Here is an 18,165-nt window from a genome sequence, read left to right on the forward strand (position 1 = left end):
TTACTAGGGCAAAGGAAGGTTTTGATATCGTTTTCTATGTTCCAGCGAATTCCAGACCAAACGGACATCTGATTCGTGATTAGGGAGTAGTTTAACATCGATCTGGGCTATTATCCATTCCTATTGACGTTGTTGTTGCAGGTTTTAAGTTCCGAAGGATTTTCCGCAACAAAATTCGCATGAAAATCCATGGATGAATCCGCAGGTATGGTGAACGAGGAAGATGAACAGGAGCAAGGAACTTTGACTAAATGACGTGGCGCGTTGGGCGTTTCTGGTTCGTCAGTCAACTAACGCATGGGGTCCACTTTAATTCGCGTATGACTTTTCCATTTGAGCGTTGATTGTTATTTATTGCACATTGACGATTTCAATTACAACATAGCGAGACAGTCCAGTTGGCAACAAAGCAGCGTTTGAGACCTTGAAGGCTCGGGTTTGAACCCAACGCCCTTCACTTCTTTTCCTGGCTTTTTCTCCACTTCCTTATTTTCTTCTTTTTGTTTACTTAATTCTTGATGTTTTCTATTAATAATAATAAGTTAACAAATAGGTTAATAGCTTAATTATTGGGTTGATTTAACTAATTAGGTTTAATATTTTTAATTTAATTAGATAATTGAATTTAATTAGTAATTGTTAGATAATTAGGTTTTTATTAAATTAGGTTTAATATTTTTAATTTAATTAGATAATTGAATTTAATTAGTAATGGTTAGATAATTATGTTTTTTATTAGATTAGGTTTAATATTGTTAATTTAATTGGATAATTAATTTTATTTTAATTAATTAGGATAGTTAGTTGATTAATTAGGTAAATTAATTAGGATTAATATTCAATTTAATATTGTTAGATAATTTTAGGATTTTTAGATTAAGATAATATTAAGATAATTTTATTTAGGTAATTTAAATAATTTTAATTAAGATAAATATTTTAATTTAATTATTATTAGGATTTTTTAGGTTTTAGCCTTAAACTAAAAAATCATAAATAACTAAGAAAAACCTTTATAAAAATGTGCCCATTAATCTAGGCAAAAGCCTGTAGATTTATTTTACCCTTAGGTTTTTTTAGCCATTAACCTTCAAGGTTTATGTTTGTCTTTTGTAATCAAACATTGAATTTCTTCAAACGCGCATTCTCTTCTCACCTCATAGTTTATGATTGTCGTATGCTTCTTCTCAGCCTTGGGGTAAAACTTGTTTATTTATTTAATTTTGCCTTTATTTAAATTTTTGCCTTTATTTAATTTTTGCCTTTAACTTTAATTATTTATTTTTAAAATGTCGTTTTTGTTATTTATTTTAAAGTCTAGAAAATGTGTATAGACGTGCAAGGTTTTTGTAATAGTTATAGATTTTATTTCCTGCCTTTATTTTTCTGCCCACAGGTGTTTATTGTAATAACGTAGGAATTTATATTTTCTGCCTTTAATTTCTGTATAATATTAATTGTTGTGGTTAGTAATAATAGGGAGTGACAAGCCTGCTAATAAATTTAGTTTGCCTAATTTACAAAATAAAATATCTGAATCTAACCACATGATTGTGACACACACCTTTAGGGTAACCCTTCTTGTTGCCTGGTTGCCTTGTTGCCTTATTGTTGCCTTTAATGTTGATTCTAAAATAGTCAAGTCCCTCAATTCCGAGGATACCTAAAGCAAATGTTGTCCTCAGTTCATTCATCATCAATTTTGTCCCTCGAGGTTGCCTTATAAAGGATGATTGTCCACATTGCTAAGGTATCCTCGCCTGTTGCCTAAAAGATAAAATGACTATTATATCCTTCCCTTAGACTACCTGCCCTCTTTATGGCAGGGTCAGTCTTATGGCGGACGATAACTCCGATGACCCTTTACATCCAACGAAAGAACTTCCTACCCTCCTATGGTATGGATAGCCCTGAAAAGCTAAAAGAACAATTTTTATAATTTAGGGGTAATTGCTTTTTAATTGCTTGCTCTTTTTCAAATTCAAGAATATTTTTCCCACTCATTTTCAAATACTTTCAAAAACAAGGCTATGCTTATTTACAAGCTAAAGTCCTTAACAAAGTTTTTATTATTCACACACTTCAAACATTTTTGAAAACAAAGTGAGCTAAGCAATTAAGAGCCCATGGATAACCATTGATACAAAGGGTGCTTACACCTTCCCTTTGTATAAATTACCCCCCGAACTCAATCTCTTTCAAAAAAGGTTTTTTTTTCTGTTCTTTTAACCTTTCTATATATTGGATAAAATAAAAGTCGGTGGCGACTCTTGCTATCCGCAACATTTCAAAAGGTCAGTTCTCCCACCGTATTACAGGGTGAACCATTTATTTATGATATTTTGTTGTTTATGAACACATAATATAGTTTAATTGTGAATATGTCTCACTCTTACAGTTGATCATTTTCAGATTAAGGAGTATCGACGTTGTGCTTGGTGAGGATAGCTCGTAAAGCTAATCCGTTTAGTTTTTGGTCGTGTCGGTGTCATGCTCTAATCTTGTAACGCTGCGGAACGTTTGTTTTAGAGTTATTTTGATAAACTCTTATTTTATTGGTTTGGATAATTTCTAGTTGAGTTATGAGTTGGTGATTTGGTACTGATAACTGATTTTTACATTATTCAGACTTTGAAATGTATCTTCGTTGTGCTAAACATGTTTGCTGAATAATGTGATTTATGTTCCTCAGAAAAGCATGACAATGGTTTTTAATTTTATTAAGGATATATAACATCCTTTTTACCTGTTTTACTCTGAATTTATTTTATATTTCGCGGGGGATTAGAAGGGTGTTACACAGCTACCCGTTATCAACAAGTCATCGAAATAGAGACATAGTATAAGCAATTCACTATTGCTTCTTCTTACACATACTCCATGTTCAGTTGTGCACTTCACAAATTCCTTTTCCCTTAAGAAACCTTCAATCTTCTTATTCCAAGCTCTTGGAGCTTGTTTCAATTCATACACGATTTTATGAAGCCTGTACACCTTTCTCTCTTCGCCATGTTTCACAAACCCAACTGGTTGTTGAACATAAACTTCTTCGTCTGAGGGTCCATTTAGGAATGAATACTTCATCTCCTTCTGACATAAGTTCCAATTGTTTATTTCATCTAGACCAACAACCAGCCTGATTGTCTCGATCCTATCAACAGGTGCAAAAACTTCATCGAAGTCGATTCCTTCCTTTTGAAGAAATCTTTTCACCACGAGCGTTGCTTTGTGTCAAGTTATTTCCTATTTGGGATTCATCTTCACTTTGTATACCCACTTGACACCAATTGCCTTTTTGCCTTGAGGAAATTCGACAAGTGACTAAGTATTGTTGTCTTCGATGGATTTTACTTCCTCATTCATATCTTTCACCCACTTCGAATCCTTCAATGCCTTAGCTGCATTGACAGGTTCGACATCTGAGTAGAAAGCGTAACGTACCAGCTCACCTTTATTATTAATCACATCATCTGATGTAATCACATAATCTTGCAACCTTGCAGACCTGTGTCTTGTTCTTTGAGATCTGCTTGTACTTGATTGATCTCTAACCTCCTCTTGCCAAACTTGTCTTTCGACTTGATAAATCTTTTTTGACATTTTCAGTCGAATCCCATTCTTTAAGCTCATCTATGATCACGTCCCTACTTATCACTACTTTTTTATTCACTGGGTCGAATAACTTGTAACCTTTAGTTGAATGATATCCTATTAGGATCATCTGACTCGACTTGTCATCAAGTTTTCTTCTCAACTGATCTGGCACATGTCTATGTGCTATAGATCCAAATACTTTCAAATGACTCAAGCTAGGCTTCACATCATACAAACATTCTTCTGGAGTAATTCCTTCTAGCTTCTTCGTCAGACATCTATTCAGAATATATATTGCGGTCGACACAACTTCACCCCAAAACTCTTTCGGTAAATTCTTGCCTTTCAACATACTTCTCGCCATATTCATGATGTTTTGGTTCTTCCTTTCTGCAGTTCTATTCTACTATGGAGTGTACGGTGGCACCACCTCACGCACAATCCCTTCTTTCTCACATAATATGTCAAAGTCTTTCGACACATATTCTCCACCATATACTTTATTTTCAAGTATTTGATGTCTTTAAAGTTGAGATGACCTAGTCGATAGTGCCACATCCATTCATCTCTCCTAATTGCAGACGAAAGGCACTTGTGCTCCATCACATCGAGTTCGATCTTGAAGGTTCTATTTTGAGACATAGGAGCCTTCAAGATTAAACTACCTCTTGCGTTGATGACTCTCATCATCTTGTCTTTCGATCGACACTTTGTAATTCTTTTCAACAACTGCCTAATGCTGAGCAAGTTGCTCTTCATGTTTGGTATGTATAACACATTGGAAATTATTGACCTTTTTCCATCTTTCCGTATAATTAGAACATCTCCGATACCTTCAGCTGCTAGAGTATTGTCATCTGCGAATTTCACCATGTTCTTCATCAAGGGCTTTATTTTGACAAACCAATCTTTCCTTCTAGACATGTGTCATGACTCATGAGCATCCTGAATCCAAGCACCATTGGTCCTTGAATTTATCTTCATCTTTTGTTGTGACCATCAACATCATCTTTTATTCTTCTTCTTCTTCTTGTTTTGCAAATTTTGCATCACTTTCTTGATCCTTATTCTTTTCTAGACACTTTGTAGAATAATGACCATACTTCTGAAAATTGAAACACTAAATTGACTCTTGTCAGGCTTTTGACCACCACATCTTCCTCTACCTGCAACACCACCTCTTTTGTTGCTTTGGTATGAGAATTTTCTCTGATTCGACCAGCTTCTTTCTTGTTGACTTCGACCAGTAGAATTGTTATAGCCACCTCTACCTTTATTTCCATTCCAAATTCCTTTGCCTTTATTTTTGTTTGCCGACTGAGCCTGCAAAGCCATATCACTTTTCGACTTACCTGCAACTCTTTCAGCCATTCATTGTTCATGAAATTCAAGCGTCCCTTGAAGCTCTTCTTTTGTCAATTTTGAAAAATCCTTCGACTCTTCTATGGCTACCACCACATGGTCGAACTTAGGGGGCAAAGACCTCAAGATCTTCGAAACAACAACTCTTGTTGTTAGTGCTTCTCCACATATCTTAATTTGATTCACTAGTTTCGTAACCCTAGTGAAGAAATCAGTTATGCTTTCACTATCTTCTATCCGATGCAATTCATACGTTCTTTTGTGAGTTTGTAACTTCACCTCTTTCACCTTCTCTGCATCTCCAAAGAAATTTTCAAGATTCTCCCAAGCTTCTTTTGCAGATTCAGAATCAGTAACCTTTTCAAAGTTGTTTGGACTTAAACATTGATGAATTATAAAGAGTGCTTTTATAAATCTTCTTTTCCATTTTTTTGTGTTCTTCCTTTTCTTCGTTTGAAGCGTCTTCTCCAAGCTCTTCTACTCCATCCTTTACAAGATCCCAAAGACCTTGACACCCGAATAGAACATTCATCTGTTTGCACCAATTCTCATAATGATCTACTTTGAGAATTGGAAAACTTGCTGGATAATTTCCATTCCCATAATTCACCACCATCGTGATTTTCTTCTTCTTCTTCTTCCCTTGATCGATAAATCAGAGCTCTTGATACCATATGTTGGAAATCCACCAATGACGATGATGAATTTCTATCGATTTTGATGAACAAGATTGTTATCACTCACACACTGACGATGAAATTAAGAAAGGAAATTTAAAGAAGAAAATAGACTAGGGTTTCTACAGAGTAACTCTCTGCCCACAAATTATGGAAACACTTTGTTACTCACTGCAAATTTTGTAAATACAACTTAATTGACTTGATTACAAAATAACGAGGATTATTTTTTATTTATATATTTAAGTTAGCTGCCTCCATAAGCCAAAACCCACAACTATAAAAGCCTAAAACTATAAAAGCCCAAAATAGCAGTTTGGAACTACATCAAATTTAATCTATTTTAAATCTAAATTAAATCTATCTAGATCTAAAACAAATGTAACAAACTATTTCTATACTTTAAAACAAAATAAATCATTTCGACACAAAGAATTACAATTTAACAAAATGAGGAGGAATTTATTTGCAATACCTTATTACACGAAGATGCTATGATGGGTACCATAAGAAAACTTGGAACAAATCAATGTATATGTTGCCACACGTGGCTCTCTATCGCAAAAGATAAATTATTCCAGTACAATAGGTATATTGTTATAATCCACCACACCAAACATAATTTGATTTTTATATAGCTTTGGTAGATGTAACATAAACAATTACAAACAAACTATTCAGAGTTAAAGTGTCTCTTTTCATATGGATTGTGGGGTTGTCCCTTGTCGATACCTAACAATATCTTTCTTTATATATGTATGTTTTCGTGATTCTGTTTTCCCTGCTTTGCATGAGAATGAGGAGGGTAATTAAGCCTAAATATCAAAATTAAAAGATCCAGTAAAGATAGACTTGATATTGCCGAAGAATAACTTTAAGTAAGAATCTTGCCATCTAAGTGCACTTTCATTTGAAAAGTTTGGGAGGCTAATTCAGCCAATGTGTCACTAGAATCAATGGATCTAACCAATGTATGAAGAATGAAAGAACCTACTTTAAAGTTTAAAGAGAAATACAACATCTAATTATTCACATATAGAAATATAATTAATTAATTTAAATATATAATTAATTTAATATATGTTAAAAAATGTAATTAATTCTTAGAGTTGAATCGATCATAATTTAATATAAAGTTGAAAAAGTGATAAATATATAAAATATTTTTCACCCACAATTTGTTATTTTGTGTATACGAGAGTAATTTTGCGTATGATTTACTACTTGCACTACTAACATCAATCGAGTTGCTACTACCGGTAAACTATCATGTTCTGAACAAACCGTAACACCTCTTTCTCTCTCTTTCTCTTTTTCTCTATGTTTCCACTTTCAATGCACCCATTTCATCACCATTAGTAACGGAAAAACCCCAAAACGGAAAACTCACACCAAAATGCGCTTTTACTTTCCGACGTTACTCTTATTATCGCTAACATGCTGCTTAGTCAGCTTGCCGGTATCCGCCGTATACACCACCGGCTACCTCCCTCTACAACGAACCCTCCCGCTCAGCCACCGCGTTGAGATGGACACAGTCAGAGCTCGCGATAGACTTCGCCACGCTCGATTCTTGCGAGCTGTTGGTGGTGGCGGTGGCGGTGGTGTTGTCGACTTCACAGTTCAAGGCTCCTCCGATCCTTTTGCCCGTGGGTATGGGTAATCAATCCTCTCTTTCTTTAAGCTTATGGTATAAGCTCTCTAGTATAGCTTATAGATTACGGCTTAACTTATATCAAAACTGTTTGATTTTGTTGTATTTTTTGTGAGAGAAGTAGTTTTTAATATATAAGTGCTTTTGTATAAGCACTTAATTTAGTTGTTTATATATATCTAAACAGGGCTAATTGTTCATGATTTTTTTTTTTTTTTGGTTCAGGTTGTATACTACCAAAGTAAAGATGGGAAATCCACCTAAGGAGTTTAATGTTCAGATTGATACTGGAAGTGACATTTTGTGGGTTAATTGTAATACTTGCAGTAATTGTCCTAAATCTAGTGGAATTGGGGTTAGTGTTTTAGATTTTCATGATTGTGTTTTTTTACTATTACTTATGGTGTTGTGTGGTTGTTCTGATTTGGAGGTTAATGTCTTGCTGTTATCTTGTTTCTTCTTGTGTTGTGTGCTGTACAGATTGAGCTTAATTTCTTTGACACGGTTGCTTCGTCCACGGCTGCGATGGTTCGTTGCTCGGACCCTGTATGCACTTATGGGGTTCAAGGTGCTGCAGCTCAATGCTCCCCTCAGGTTAATCAGTGTGGCTACACGTTTCAGTATGAGGATGGGAGTGGTACCTCGGGGATTTATGTTTCTGACGCGTTGTACTTTGATATGATCCTCGGACAGTCTTCTTCTGACAATGTTAACTCTTCAGCTCCCATTGTTTTCGGGTGAGCAACCCTTGTGCTTACTTATTGTGGACAATTATAATTGCATGTGATAGAGAGCCGGGCTTAGATGTAGGAATGAGTGCTAGGCCAAGGTGTGGAGACTGGAGAGTCTATAGAAGGAAGGGTAGGAAAGTCAAAGTGATTGCTGATGTGGTATTAGGTGTAACAGAATGAACGAAGGAAAAAGGGGATATGCGTTATGTAAGGAATTGGGGAGTGAGGGAAGGGATTACCATGAAGTTGTTAGAAGTTTGTTAGGCAGAGTCAGAGAGCTCTAAATTCTCTGTTGGAGCTTTGCTCTTGGCAGCTTTGGAATCTCAATTCCTAGCTGAGTTTATCATATACTCATTAATACAATTCCCTTGTCCTTTCATTTGTGTTATCACTTTCTGTGATTATCATCTTTGCTATTATTAGGGATGTCAATTTAATCTGTTAGCAGGGATTCCTTGTGTGCAACCCTTGTACCTATTTAAACTCAGAGGGATTCAGAATATATAGAAATTAAACCTGGATCGACATGTCAATAAGGTAGACTGTCCTTGTAAAGGGAACTACGGGACATGCTTGGGAGGACTTAAAGTCAAGAGAGAATGTTGGGAGAGGGGAGCGTTTTTTTTCTCTTCATTTTTTTGGTAAATAATGGGATTTGCTTATCTTCTCTGGTAGTTTTTGCATACGTTCCAATGCTTTTGTTAACACTAGTACTTAATATGGATTTTGGTTTGAAATAAAACTTCATTTGATGGTTGTTTTGGCAATAGGTGTAGCACTTCTCAGTCTGGAGATTTGACTAAGACAGATAAAGCAGTTGATGGAATTTTTGGGTTTGGTCCAGGTGATCTATCTGTTGTATCACAATTGTCATCACGAGGAATAACACCCAAAGTTTTCTCTCACTGCTTGAAAGGAGGTGGCAATGGAGGAGGCATTCTAGTTCTTGGTGAGATTTTGGAGCCAACTATTGTTTATAGTCCACTTGTCCCATCACAGTATGTTCTCTTCTGCACTGCTTTTCTCATTTTCTTTCCCCAGTTGGTGGATCACTTTTCTCTGTTATCACACAATATTTATATAAAGGAACATACATGCATTTTTGGAATTAAATATTTGCAATTGAATTTTTGTCTATTGCCAATCAATAATTACGAAATTTATCACTTTTGCTTTTGGAAGTAAGTATTATGCTAGGTTTGAATGACAAGAAATGAAAAGTCATCACTGCCATTTGATCACTTAAATGTGAGCCGATTAATCACCTTTTTAAGACAATAGGCAACAATTATTATTTTTTTGGGGGGGGAGTTAAAAATTTAAACTATGTTAGTTTTTAACTCCATATACAATTTCATCTGGATGAATTCTGTTTCATTATATTTAGAGTATCTTGAATTTGTGGTTTTAGACAGTTTCTTGTTACACTAGTGAGTTGGAAGATATTTGGCTTCATCTCTCTTATGGAGAAGAAAATGCTTTGGTTTCTCAAGATGATGTTGTTTTGAAGGGATATGTCTTTTCATATTGTGTTGATTGAGTCTCCCTTGGGTTCCTTTATGTCTTCTCTTAAACAAGTTACATCACATGCCACACCCTTGGTGGTTATGATTGAATGGGTTTTTAATTGAATGTAAAAGGTGATTGATAGATATGGTAAGGTATATGTGAGGAAAAGACAAAAAGGGAAGGAGAGAGAATAGAATCTATAATAGATTGTGCTGCACATGGGTCTGACAGTTGGCAGCCTGTGAGTGGAGAATAAATCCTAGGATTCAGTATTTAATGATTGGTTCAGCAATCATTAGGGTATGCAGAAATTGAGTAGTGGAATATCCACTTGGGAGAGTAATAGGCCTCTCTAAGAGCCTCTGTCATTTCTATCTTTTTTTTCTGCAATTTCTAAGCTTTCTGCTTTTAGCTTGTATTACTAGATCCCATTTGAACTCTAGTAGCTTAATAAAAATCAGAACTTTCTTACACAATCTTGTCCTTGTTCATTTACTGTTTTTAGATATTAAATTGAATCCTATCAATTTGGTATCTAGAGCCTTGGTTTCTTCTCCTCTGTGAATGGTCTTTACACGAAAGGTCATGGAAAACAGAGTCGACACAATCGAACAGAGGATGGATAACTTTGAGGGAACGATGGCACAAATTCGTGAGCTAGTGTTGGAGCAACAAGCACGACCACAAGTGACGGTGGAACAGATTAGACAACTGATTCAAGAGAGACCTACTCGGAATCGTAGACGCAATGGAAGAGGGTACGAGGAGGAAGAAGACGATGGAGGTAGCGACCGGAGTACGTTGTCACGGGAGTCGCGACCTCGTTACCATCGTAGGGGAGGCGAAGGTGGATCCCGGTTCTTCGGAGGGAGGAGACGAATGGAGATTCCGATCTTCAAGGGTGAAGATGCGTACGGCTGGCTGGTACGCATTGAAAGATACTTTCATCTGAATGGAGTCAGGGTGCAGGAGAAGTTGGAAGCAGTAGTGTTGGCTATGGAGGATAAGGCCCTGAACTGGTATCAATGGTGGGAAGAACAAGCTCCTTTAAGAACTTGGGAGGAATTTAAGTTAGCAGTGATGAGGAGGTTTCAACCGGGTCTCTTGCACAACCCGTTGGGACCTCTGTTGAGCTTAAGGCAGAAGGGGACGGTGGTAGAATATATGGAAAAATTTGAAATGATGGTGGCTCCATTGCGAAGAGAGGAGAGAGGTATGTTGGACTCCATTTTTATGAATGGATTAAGGGAAGAGATTCAGGCAGAGTTGAAGCTTCATGAGAGTCAGAGCTTAGCTGAACTCATGGACAGAGCTTTGTTAATTGAAGAAAAGAATGAAGCCCTAACAAAGAAAGGAGGAACATGGAAGGATAGAGGAGGATCTCTGAGGATTAAGGATCCTGGAGATTTTGGAGGGTTTAAAAAGGAGAATGAGAAGACTAGCAGTGGAGGGAATGAGAAGTTTAAAGGGAGGAGATTGAACCCTGCTGAACTGGAGGAAAGAAGTAAGAAGGGGCTCTGTTTTAAGTGTGGGGATAAGTGGAACAGAGACCATGTATGCAAATTCAAACACATGAGTTTGAAACTATGTGTGGATAGTAGTGAGGAAGAAGAAATAGAAGAACAAACAGAGGTGCAACAAGGGAAAGTGATGGAACCAGTGGAGGAACTTCATACTTTGCAGCTGTCTATGCAAAGTAAGGAAGGATTTACTTCAAACAAATCCTTTAAGGTTTGGGTGAAGGTGAAAGATAGGGAGTTACTAACCTTAATTGATTCAGGAGCCACTAGTAATTTTGTTGACTCAAGGCTAGTGGAGGAGTTAGGGTTGAAGGTGGTGGAAACCCCTACCTATGTGATTGAGGTAGGAAATGGTGAGAGAGTCAAAAATCAAGGAGTATGTGAAGGATTGACATTCTACATACAGGGAATAGAGTGCAATCAGAATTTCTTCTTGATGGGACTAGGAGGATCTGATATGGTGCTAGGGATGGACTGGTTGGCTAGCCTAGGAAGTATTGAGGCTTTGGAGAATTGAGTTTGAAGTGGAAAGAGAAGGGCAAGGCATATCAGATTCAAGGAGATCCTGCCTTATGCACCAGGCAGGCCTCTTGGAAATCTATAGTGAAGGCCTTGAATGATGAAGGTGTAGGGTTCTATCTGCGGAGTTTACAAGCTGACACAGTGGTAGGACTGTCAGAAGTGGAAGAATGGAAAAAGCTGTTAGATTCATTTGAAGAGGTTTTCCATCTGCCTGCAGGTTTACCCCCCATAAGGGAGCATGATCATGCCATTCGACTGAAAGCTGAAGCAACTATCCCTGATATCAGGCCCTATAGATATCCATTTTTTCAGAAGAATGAGATTGAAAAGATTGTGAAGGATATGCTTCAAGCTGGCATTATAAGGCACAACACCAGCCCTTTTTCAAGCCCAGTTTTACTAGTGAAGAAGAAGGATGGAGGCTGGAGGTTCTGCACAGATTATAGGGCTTTGAATAAGGTAACCATCCCTAATAAATTCCCTATACCTGTGATTGAGGAGCTGCTGGATGAATTGGGAGGTGCTAACATCTTCTCTAAACTAGATTTAAAATCTGGCTACCACCAGATCAGAATGAAGGAAGAAGACATAGAGAAGACTGCTTTTAGAACACATGAAGCTCACTATGAATACCTAGTGATGCCCTTTGGGTTAACCAATGCTCCCTCAACATTTCAAGCCCTAATGAATAAAGTGTTGAGGCCTTTTCTTAGAAAATTCTGTTTGGTTTTCTTTGATGACATCTTGGTTTATAGCAGGAGTAAGGAAGAGCATGAGGAGCATCTCACCAAGGTTCTCAAAGTCTTACATGAACAGAAACTATATGCCAACAGAAAGAAATGCTCCTTTGGCCAAGCAGAAGTGGAATATTTAGGCCACATCATCTCTGGAAAGGGAGTCTCAGCAGATCCCAAGAAGATTGAAGATATGATCAAATGGCCTATACCTAAGGATTTAAAAGGGTTGAGGGGATTCTTAGGTTTAACTGGATATTACAGAAAGTTTGTGAAGGATTATGGAAGGATTGCCTGGCCTTTAACACAACTACTCAAAAGAGATAACTTCAAATGGAGTGATGAGGCTCAAGTAGCTTTTGAGAAATTAAAGGTAGCTATGACTACACTGCCTGTGCTAGTGATGCCAAATTTTGAGAAGGAGTTTGTACTGGAAACAGATGCTTCAGGCAGAGGAATTGGAGCTGTACTCATGCAAGAAGGGAGGCCAATATGTTATATGAGCCAAACACTATCTGGGAGGGCTCAACAAAAGTCAGTTTATGAAAGGGAGTTGATGGCTGTGGTGATTGCAGTTCAAAAATGGAGGCCCTATTTATTAGGCAGACATTTTAAAGTCCACACTGATCAAAAGAGCCTCAAATTCATCACTGAACAGAGAATTATGGGGGAGGAACAGCAAAAATGGTTATCTAAACTATTAGGCTTTGACTTTGAGGTTAAGTACAAACCGGGTAGGGAAAATAGTGCTGCAGACTCTTTGTCTAGACAGATGCAGTATGCTCATATTTCCACCATTCAGTGTGAATTCTGGGAGGGATTGGAAGAAGAGATCCAAAAGGATGATAAGCTAAAGGCTGTGGTGCAAGCTTTGGTGCTGGATCCTCAGGGCCAGAAGGGGTTTCAATTGAAAGGAGGGAGATTGTATCATGAGAATAGAGTAGTAATTCCAAAGGATTCACCTAGGGTGGCTTGGATTATGAATGAATTCCATGATACAGCTGTAGGTGGGCATTCAGGGTATCTCAGAACCTACAAAAGAATTGCTAGTGTGGTTTATTGGGAAGGGATGAGAAAGCAAATTCAAGCTTATGTGCAGGCTTGTGAAGTATGCCAAAGAAACAAGTATCAAACCTTGTCACCAGGGGGGCTGCTTCAACCTTTACCAATTCCTTCACAGACATGGAGTGATATATCCATGGATTTCATTGGAGGATTGCCTAGGGCTCAAGGTATGGATACTGTGATGGTAGTAGTGGACAGGTTAACTAAATATGCTCACTTCATTCCTATTAGCCACCCCTATACAGCCAAAAGCAGTGCTGAAGTTTTCATTAAAGAAGTTGTAAAGCTCCATGAATTCCCTAGTTCTATTGTGTCTGATAGAGACAAGGTTTTCTTGAGCAATTTTTGGGCTGAATTGTTCAAACAGGCTAGTACTAAGCTGAAGTATAGTAGTGCTTACCACCCTCAATCTGATGGCCAAACTGAGGTGGTGAATAGATGCTTAGAGACCTATCTAAGGTGTGTTACTGGGCTGAAACCTAAGCATTGGCCTAAATGGCTAGCCTGGGCAGAATATTGGTACAATACCAATTACCATGCCTCTCTCAAGACCACTCCTTTTGAAGCCTTGTATGGGAGGGTTCCTCCTATTCTAATCAGAGGTGACACTCCTCCATCAGTGGTAGATGAGGTCAACATACTTACTGCTGAGAGAAACTTAATGATTAAGGAATTAAAGGATCAATTATGTAGAGCCCAAGAATTGATGAGAGGACAAGCAAATAAACATAGAAGAGAAGTGGAGTATGAGGTGGGAGATATGGTGTTCCTGAAAATTCAGCCTTACAAGATGAAGAAGTTGGCCAAGAGATTAAACCAGAAGTTGAGTCCTAGATATTATGGACCTTATGAGGTGATTCAGAAGATTGGGGCTGTTGCTTATAAACTAAAACTGCCTGAGGATACTAAGGTGCACCCTGTTTTTCATGCATCCTTACTTAAGAAGGGAGTAATCCCTTCTGTGACTCCACAACCACTGCCAGAATGCATGAATGAAGAATGGCAGCTGGAGCCTGAGCCTGAGAAGGTGATTAGTGAAAGAAGGAATGAGCAAGGAGAGAAGGAAATTCTAGTGAAATGGAAGAACCTCCCAGAATTTGAGAATTCATGGGAATTAATTGAGAGAATGCAGGCTGAATTTCCACACTTTATCCTTGAGGTCAAGGATAGTTTTGAAGGGGGAAGAGTTGATAGATATGGTAAGGTATATGTGAGGAAAAGACAAAAAGGGAAGGAGAGAGAATAGAATCTATAATAGATTGTGCTGCACATGGGTCTGACAGTTGGCAGCCTGTGAGTGGAGAATAAATCCTAGGATTCAGTATTTAATGATTGGTTCAGCAATCATTAGGGTATGCAGAAATTGAGTAGTGGAATATCCACTTGGGAGAGTAATAGGCCTCTCTAAGAGCCTCTGTCATTTCTATCTTTTTTTTCTGCAATTTCTAAGCTTTCTGCTTTTAGCTTGTATTACTAGATCCCATTTGAACTCTAGTAGCTTAATAAAAATCAGAACTTTCTTACACAATCTTGTCCTTGTTCATTTACTGTTTTTAGATATTAAATTGAATCCTATCAGTGATATTGCTAAGAATCAGGTTCTGAAAATGCTACTTATGCTGTTTTGGTTATTGTCAGATGATTCACAATTCTATATGATATTCTTGCAGTATAATAAACTAGTGTTTTCCTTTTTAATTATCTCAGGCCTCATTATAACTTAAATCTTCTGAGCATTTCTGTCAATGGGCAAGTTCTGTCAATTAATCCAGATGTATTCACAACGTCTGACAACCGAGGAACTATAGTTGACTGTGGTACAACATTGGCATATCTTGTTCAAGAAGCTTATGATCCTCTTGTCAATGCAGTAAGTTTTCTTGTACATCACCCAAATCTGTGTTGGGCTTGGGCATATTATTCTCTTTTGCCTTTTCTATGATGATGAATTCTGCATTGCACGTAACTAATGAGGATACTTTCTTACTCTTTGGTCTGCTTGTTTCGCATTTTTTTTTTCTGTTCCCTGAAATTATTGATTGGCATTTCTCCATTGAGTTCATTTGGATTCTCACATTCCTGTCTTATTTGTCTGGTATTAAGTTTATTATATGGATATAGATCAGTTTCGAACCATTCATCGATCTATTCGATACTTGTTTTTTGTTTAAAATAAAATCTGGAGATGCTTTAACGGCAATTTGTATGCCTTAAGATGCTTCAACAATTCTTTTTTTATGTATTAGGGATTTGTATGCCTTAAGATGCTTCAACAATTCTTTTTTTATGTATTAGGGTTTGGTAGAAAGGCTAACAAATTTTCCTTTTGCTTATTTCTCTTGTAATTTATGAATGATATCGACCTTAGTGTATATTAATCTTGAGTTTCCAAATGGATGTATAGGTAAATACTGCCGTGTCACGTTTTGCTACTCCCTTTATTTCGAAAGGAAGCCAGTGTTATCTGGTCCTAACCAGGTAATTATAAATACAATATTTGTTACGAATATCTTTATATACTTCATGTGAAAAGAGAGTTTGTCTCGTTAGGATTTTTGAATATGTCATTAAAATTTGTGTTTGTTACATATTCAGTATAGATACTTATTTTCCTTCAGTCAGTTTAAACTTTGCGGGTGGAGCATCAATGGATTTAAAACCATCTCAATATCTTCTGCATAATGGTTTTCAGGTAGACATGTCTGTCACAGCTGATTATATTCTTATTTCTTAGATATAAGTTATTCTTTAGATTTGTATACCTCTGACGTACTAATTTGCTTTAACAGGACGGTGCTGCAATGTGGTGCATAGGTTTCCAAAAAGTGCAAGAGGGAGTCACAATTTTAGGAGGTTAGTTGATTGGAAAAATTGAAACCGACTTAACTCTGCAAGGAATTGGAAAAAATAGAATTCTCTCGTTTGATTATATAATGGTCACCTTTATCATCAACGCGCTGTTTCTTCTTTTGCAGATCTTGTCCTGAAAGACAAGATCGTAGTTTATGACTTGGCTCGTCAGCAAATAGGATGGACTAACTATGATTGTAAGTTCACCACAGTAGCTGTTATCTCTTACAAAAAAAGTATATACGGTTCTTCACTCTGTCTTAATATTTGCTGCCAGGTTCCATGTCTGTAAACGTCTCGGTGACTACCACTAAGGATGAGTACATCAATGCAAGATCAAGACAGACGAGTGACAGCAGCTCAAAAATAGGGACTCTCTCCCAGTTACTACCTGTAAGCATTATGGCTCTTTCTATACACATAATAATCTTCATGAAGTCACCACATTTATAATTTAATCTAAAGTTCAACACTGAGACCTACTCGAGTTGGCAACCCTTCCCGTTTTTTGATCGGGAGCGGATGTGTTTACTTATGTTCACAAAATGGGGTATCCTCCATTTATCCAATGAAAACGGATCTTATTGTAAAGAGAGAACTGGAAGCAATGTACATTAGTGTATCTCTATTGGTTCATGTTGTAATATCTATATAGTGCTCTGTGGTCTTCCGCTCTCACTTTTAGATAGGTGTATAGGATTCTCATAACAATGGATTCATGAGTGGTGCTCTGATAATTTTATGATATTTGCACCCTTCCAAGGGACAAAAAGAAAGTTATTATTCACATTTATCTTTCACAAAAAGAAAGTTAGTATTCACATTTATCTTTCACAAAAAGAAATTATTATTCACATTTATCATTCATGAGTTTGCATAGATTTAAATATATTTTTACTTGTAAAATATATTCATTTTTTAGTTTTAGTTTCTATAACTTTTTTCCTCTTGAAACAATTCCTGTAGTTTTTCTCTCTTCATTTTAGTTCAGTTAACTTGTTTAATTCATACAACTATACAAATTTTGTTTTACCCTTTAAAATATTTTCTCATGTATCTCTATTATAAAGAATAACAGTTAATATAAACATTTGGATTGGTAGAATTAGTCATAGATTGCATGATTTCAAATGTGTAATATGTTACTACTTCCCTCTCTAACTATAAGATTTCTTTGAATAAGTCATCATAATTTAAAAATAAAGTTGATTATGTTAATAAGTTTATTAATAATTTGTATAATTATATAATTTTACTTTTGAAAAAAAGAATTGGTTAATAAGATTATTTACTATAGATTACGAACAATCATGTAATATAATTAAGAGTGTCTTGGTAAAGAAATACTATCGTTGTTTATAAGTACAAGATTAAGTTTCTTAAATTTTTTTGGGTTCTTTTTATAAGATTTTTTTTAATTTTTTCAACCACATTAAATTTTTTTATAACATACTAAAGGAAATAGAAATGTCACAAGATGAAGGGTTGAATTGTGATCCTTTTACATTTTATTTGTTAGTTTTAAAAGAACACAATTTCTTAGGAAATTCTTGGAAAAGATTATGCAAATTATCATAAATTTACTTCGTATTGTGTGTGAGATTGTGATTGATAATATAGTAAATAAAAGGAGAAAAGTGTACGAGAGATTACACACATGATTTATATTGGCTCACCAAAATAGCTACTCTAGTCTTCACAAAATAAAATTTCTTTACTTATGCTTTAAAACACTTTTCTTTTAAGTGTGTACTTTTTTTTCAACTATGTATTTTTCTAGTCTCATCAAACTTATACTACTTATTAATATAGCTTCAACCAAGTTACAATGAACAAGTATTTGTATCATTTGAAGACACACGCTCTTTTAGAGTTTATTGGTTTCAAAGAAAAGCTAATATTTCACCATATGATAGTGTGAGGTTTATAAAGAGATTTTTTTGCTAA

At 36.2% G+C, this 18,165-nt stretch overlaps 1 protein-coding gene across 2 annotated transcripts; it reads left to right on the plus strand.

The window, feature by feature from the left end:
* Positions 1–6,850: 6,850 nt before the first annotated feature.
* Positions 6,851–17,005, plus strand: LOC131644656 (aspartic proteinase 36-like). 2 transcript variants are annotated; one of them, XM_058915213.1, is made up of 10 exons: positions 6,851–7,292; positions 7,513–7,642; positions 7,768–8,024; positions 8,789–9,016; positions 15,076–15,238; positions 15,773–15,846; positions 15,964–16,060; positions 16,158–16,221; positions 16,344–16,415; positions 16,496–17,005. In XM_058915213.1, exons 1-10 carry the CDS (start codon positions 7,030–7,032, stop codon positions 16,669–16,671), a joined length of 1,524 nt encoding a protein of 507 aa, XP_058771196.1. In that variant the 5' UTR covers positions 6,851–7,029; the 3' UTR covers positions 16,672–17,005. The 2 variants fall into 2 exon arrangements, with proteins under 2 accessions (XP_058771196.1, XP_058771197.1); XM_058915214.1 differs by having other exon boundaries at positions 6,852–7,286.
* Positions 17,006–18,165: the final 1,160 nt, after the last annotated feature.

This window comes from Vicia villosa, linkage group LG1 (genome assembly GCF_029867415.1).
Source record: "Vicia villosa cultivar HV-30 ecotype Madison, WI linkage group LG1, Vvil1.0, whole genome shotgun sequence".
Taxonomy (NCBI): Eukaryota; Viridiplantae; Streptophyta; class Magnoliopsida; order Fabales; family Fabaceae; genus Vicia; species Vicia villosa.

Excerpts from the sequence above, each read along its gene's own strand:
- LOC131644656 (XM_058915213.1), top strand. The coding sequence starts at position 7,030 with ATGCGCTTTTACTTTCCGACGTTACTCTTATTATCGCTAACATGCTGC. Across the intron at positions 9,017-15,075 it reads AGTCCACTTGTCCCATCACA|GCCTCATTATAACTTAAATC; the intron begins GTATGTTCTCTT and ends TAATTATCTCAG. Across the intron at positions 16,416-16,495 it reads AGGATGGACTAACTATGATT|GTTCCATGTCTGTAAACGTC; the intron begins GTAAGTTCACCA and ends ATTTGCTGCCAG.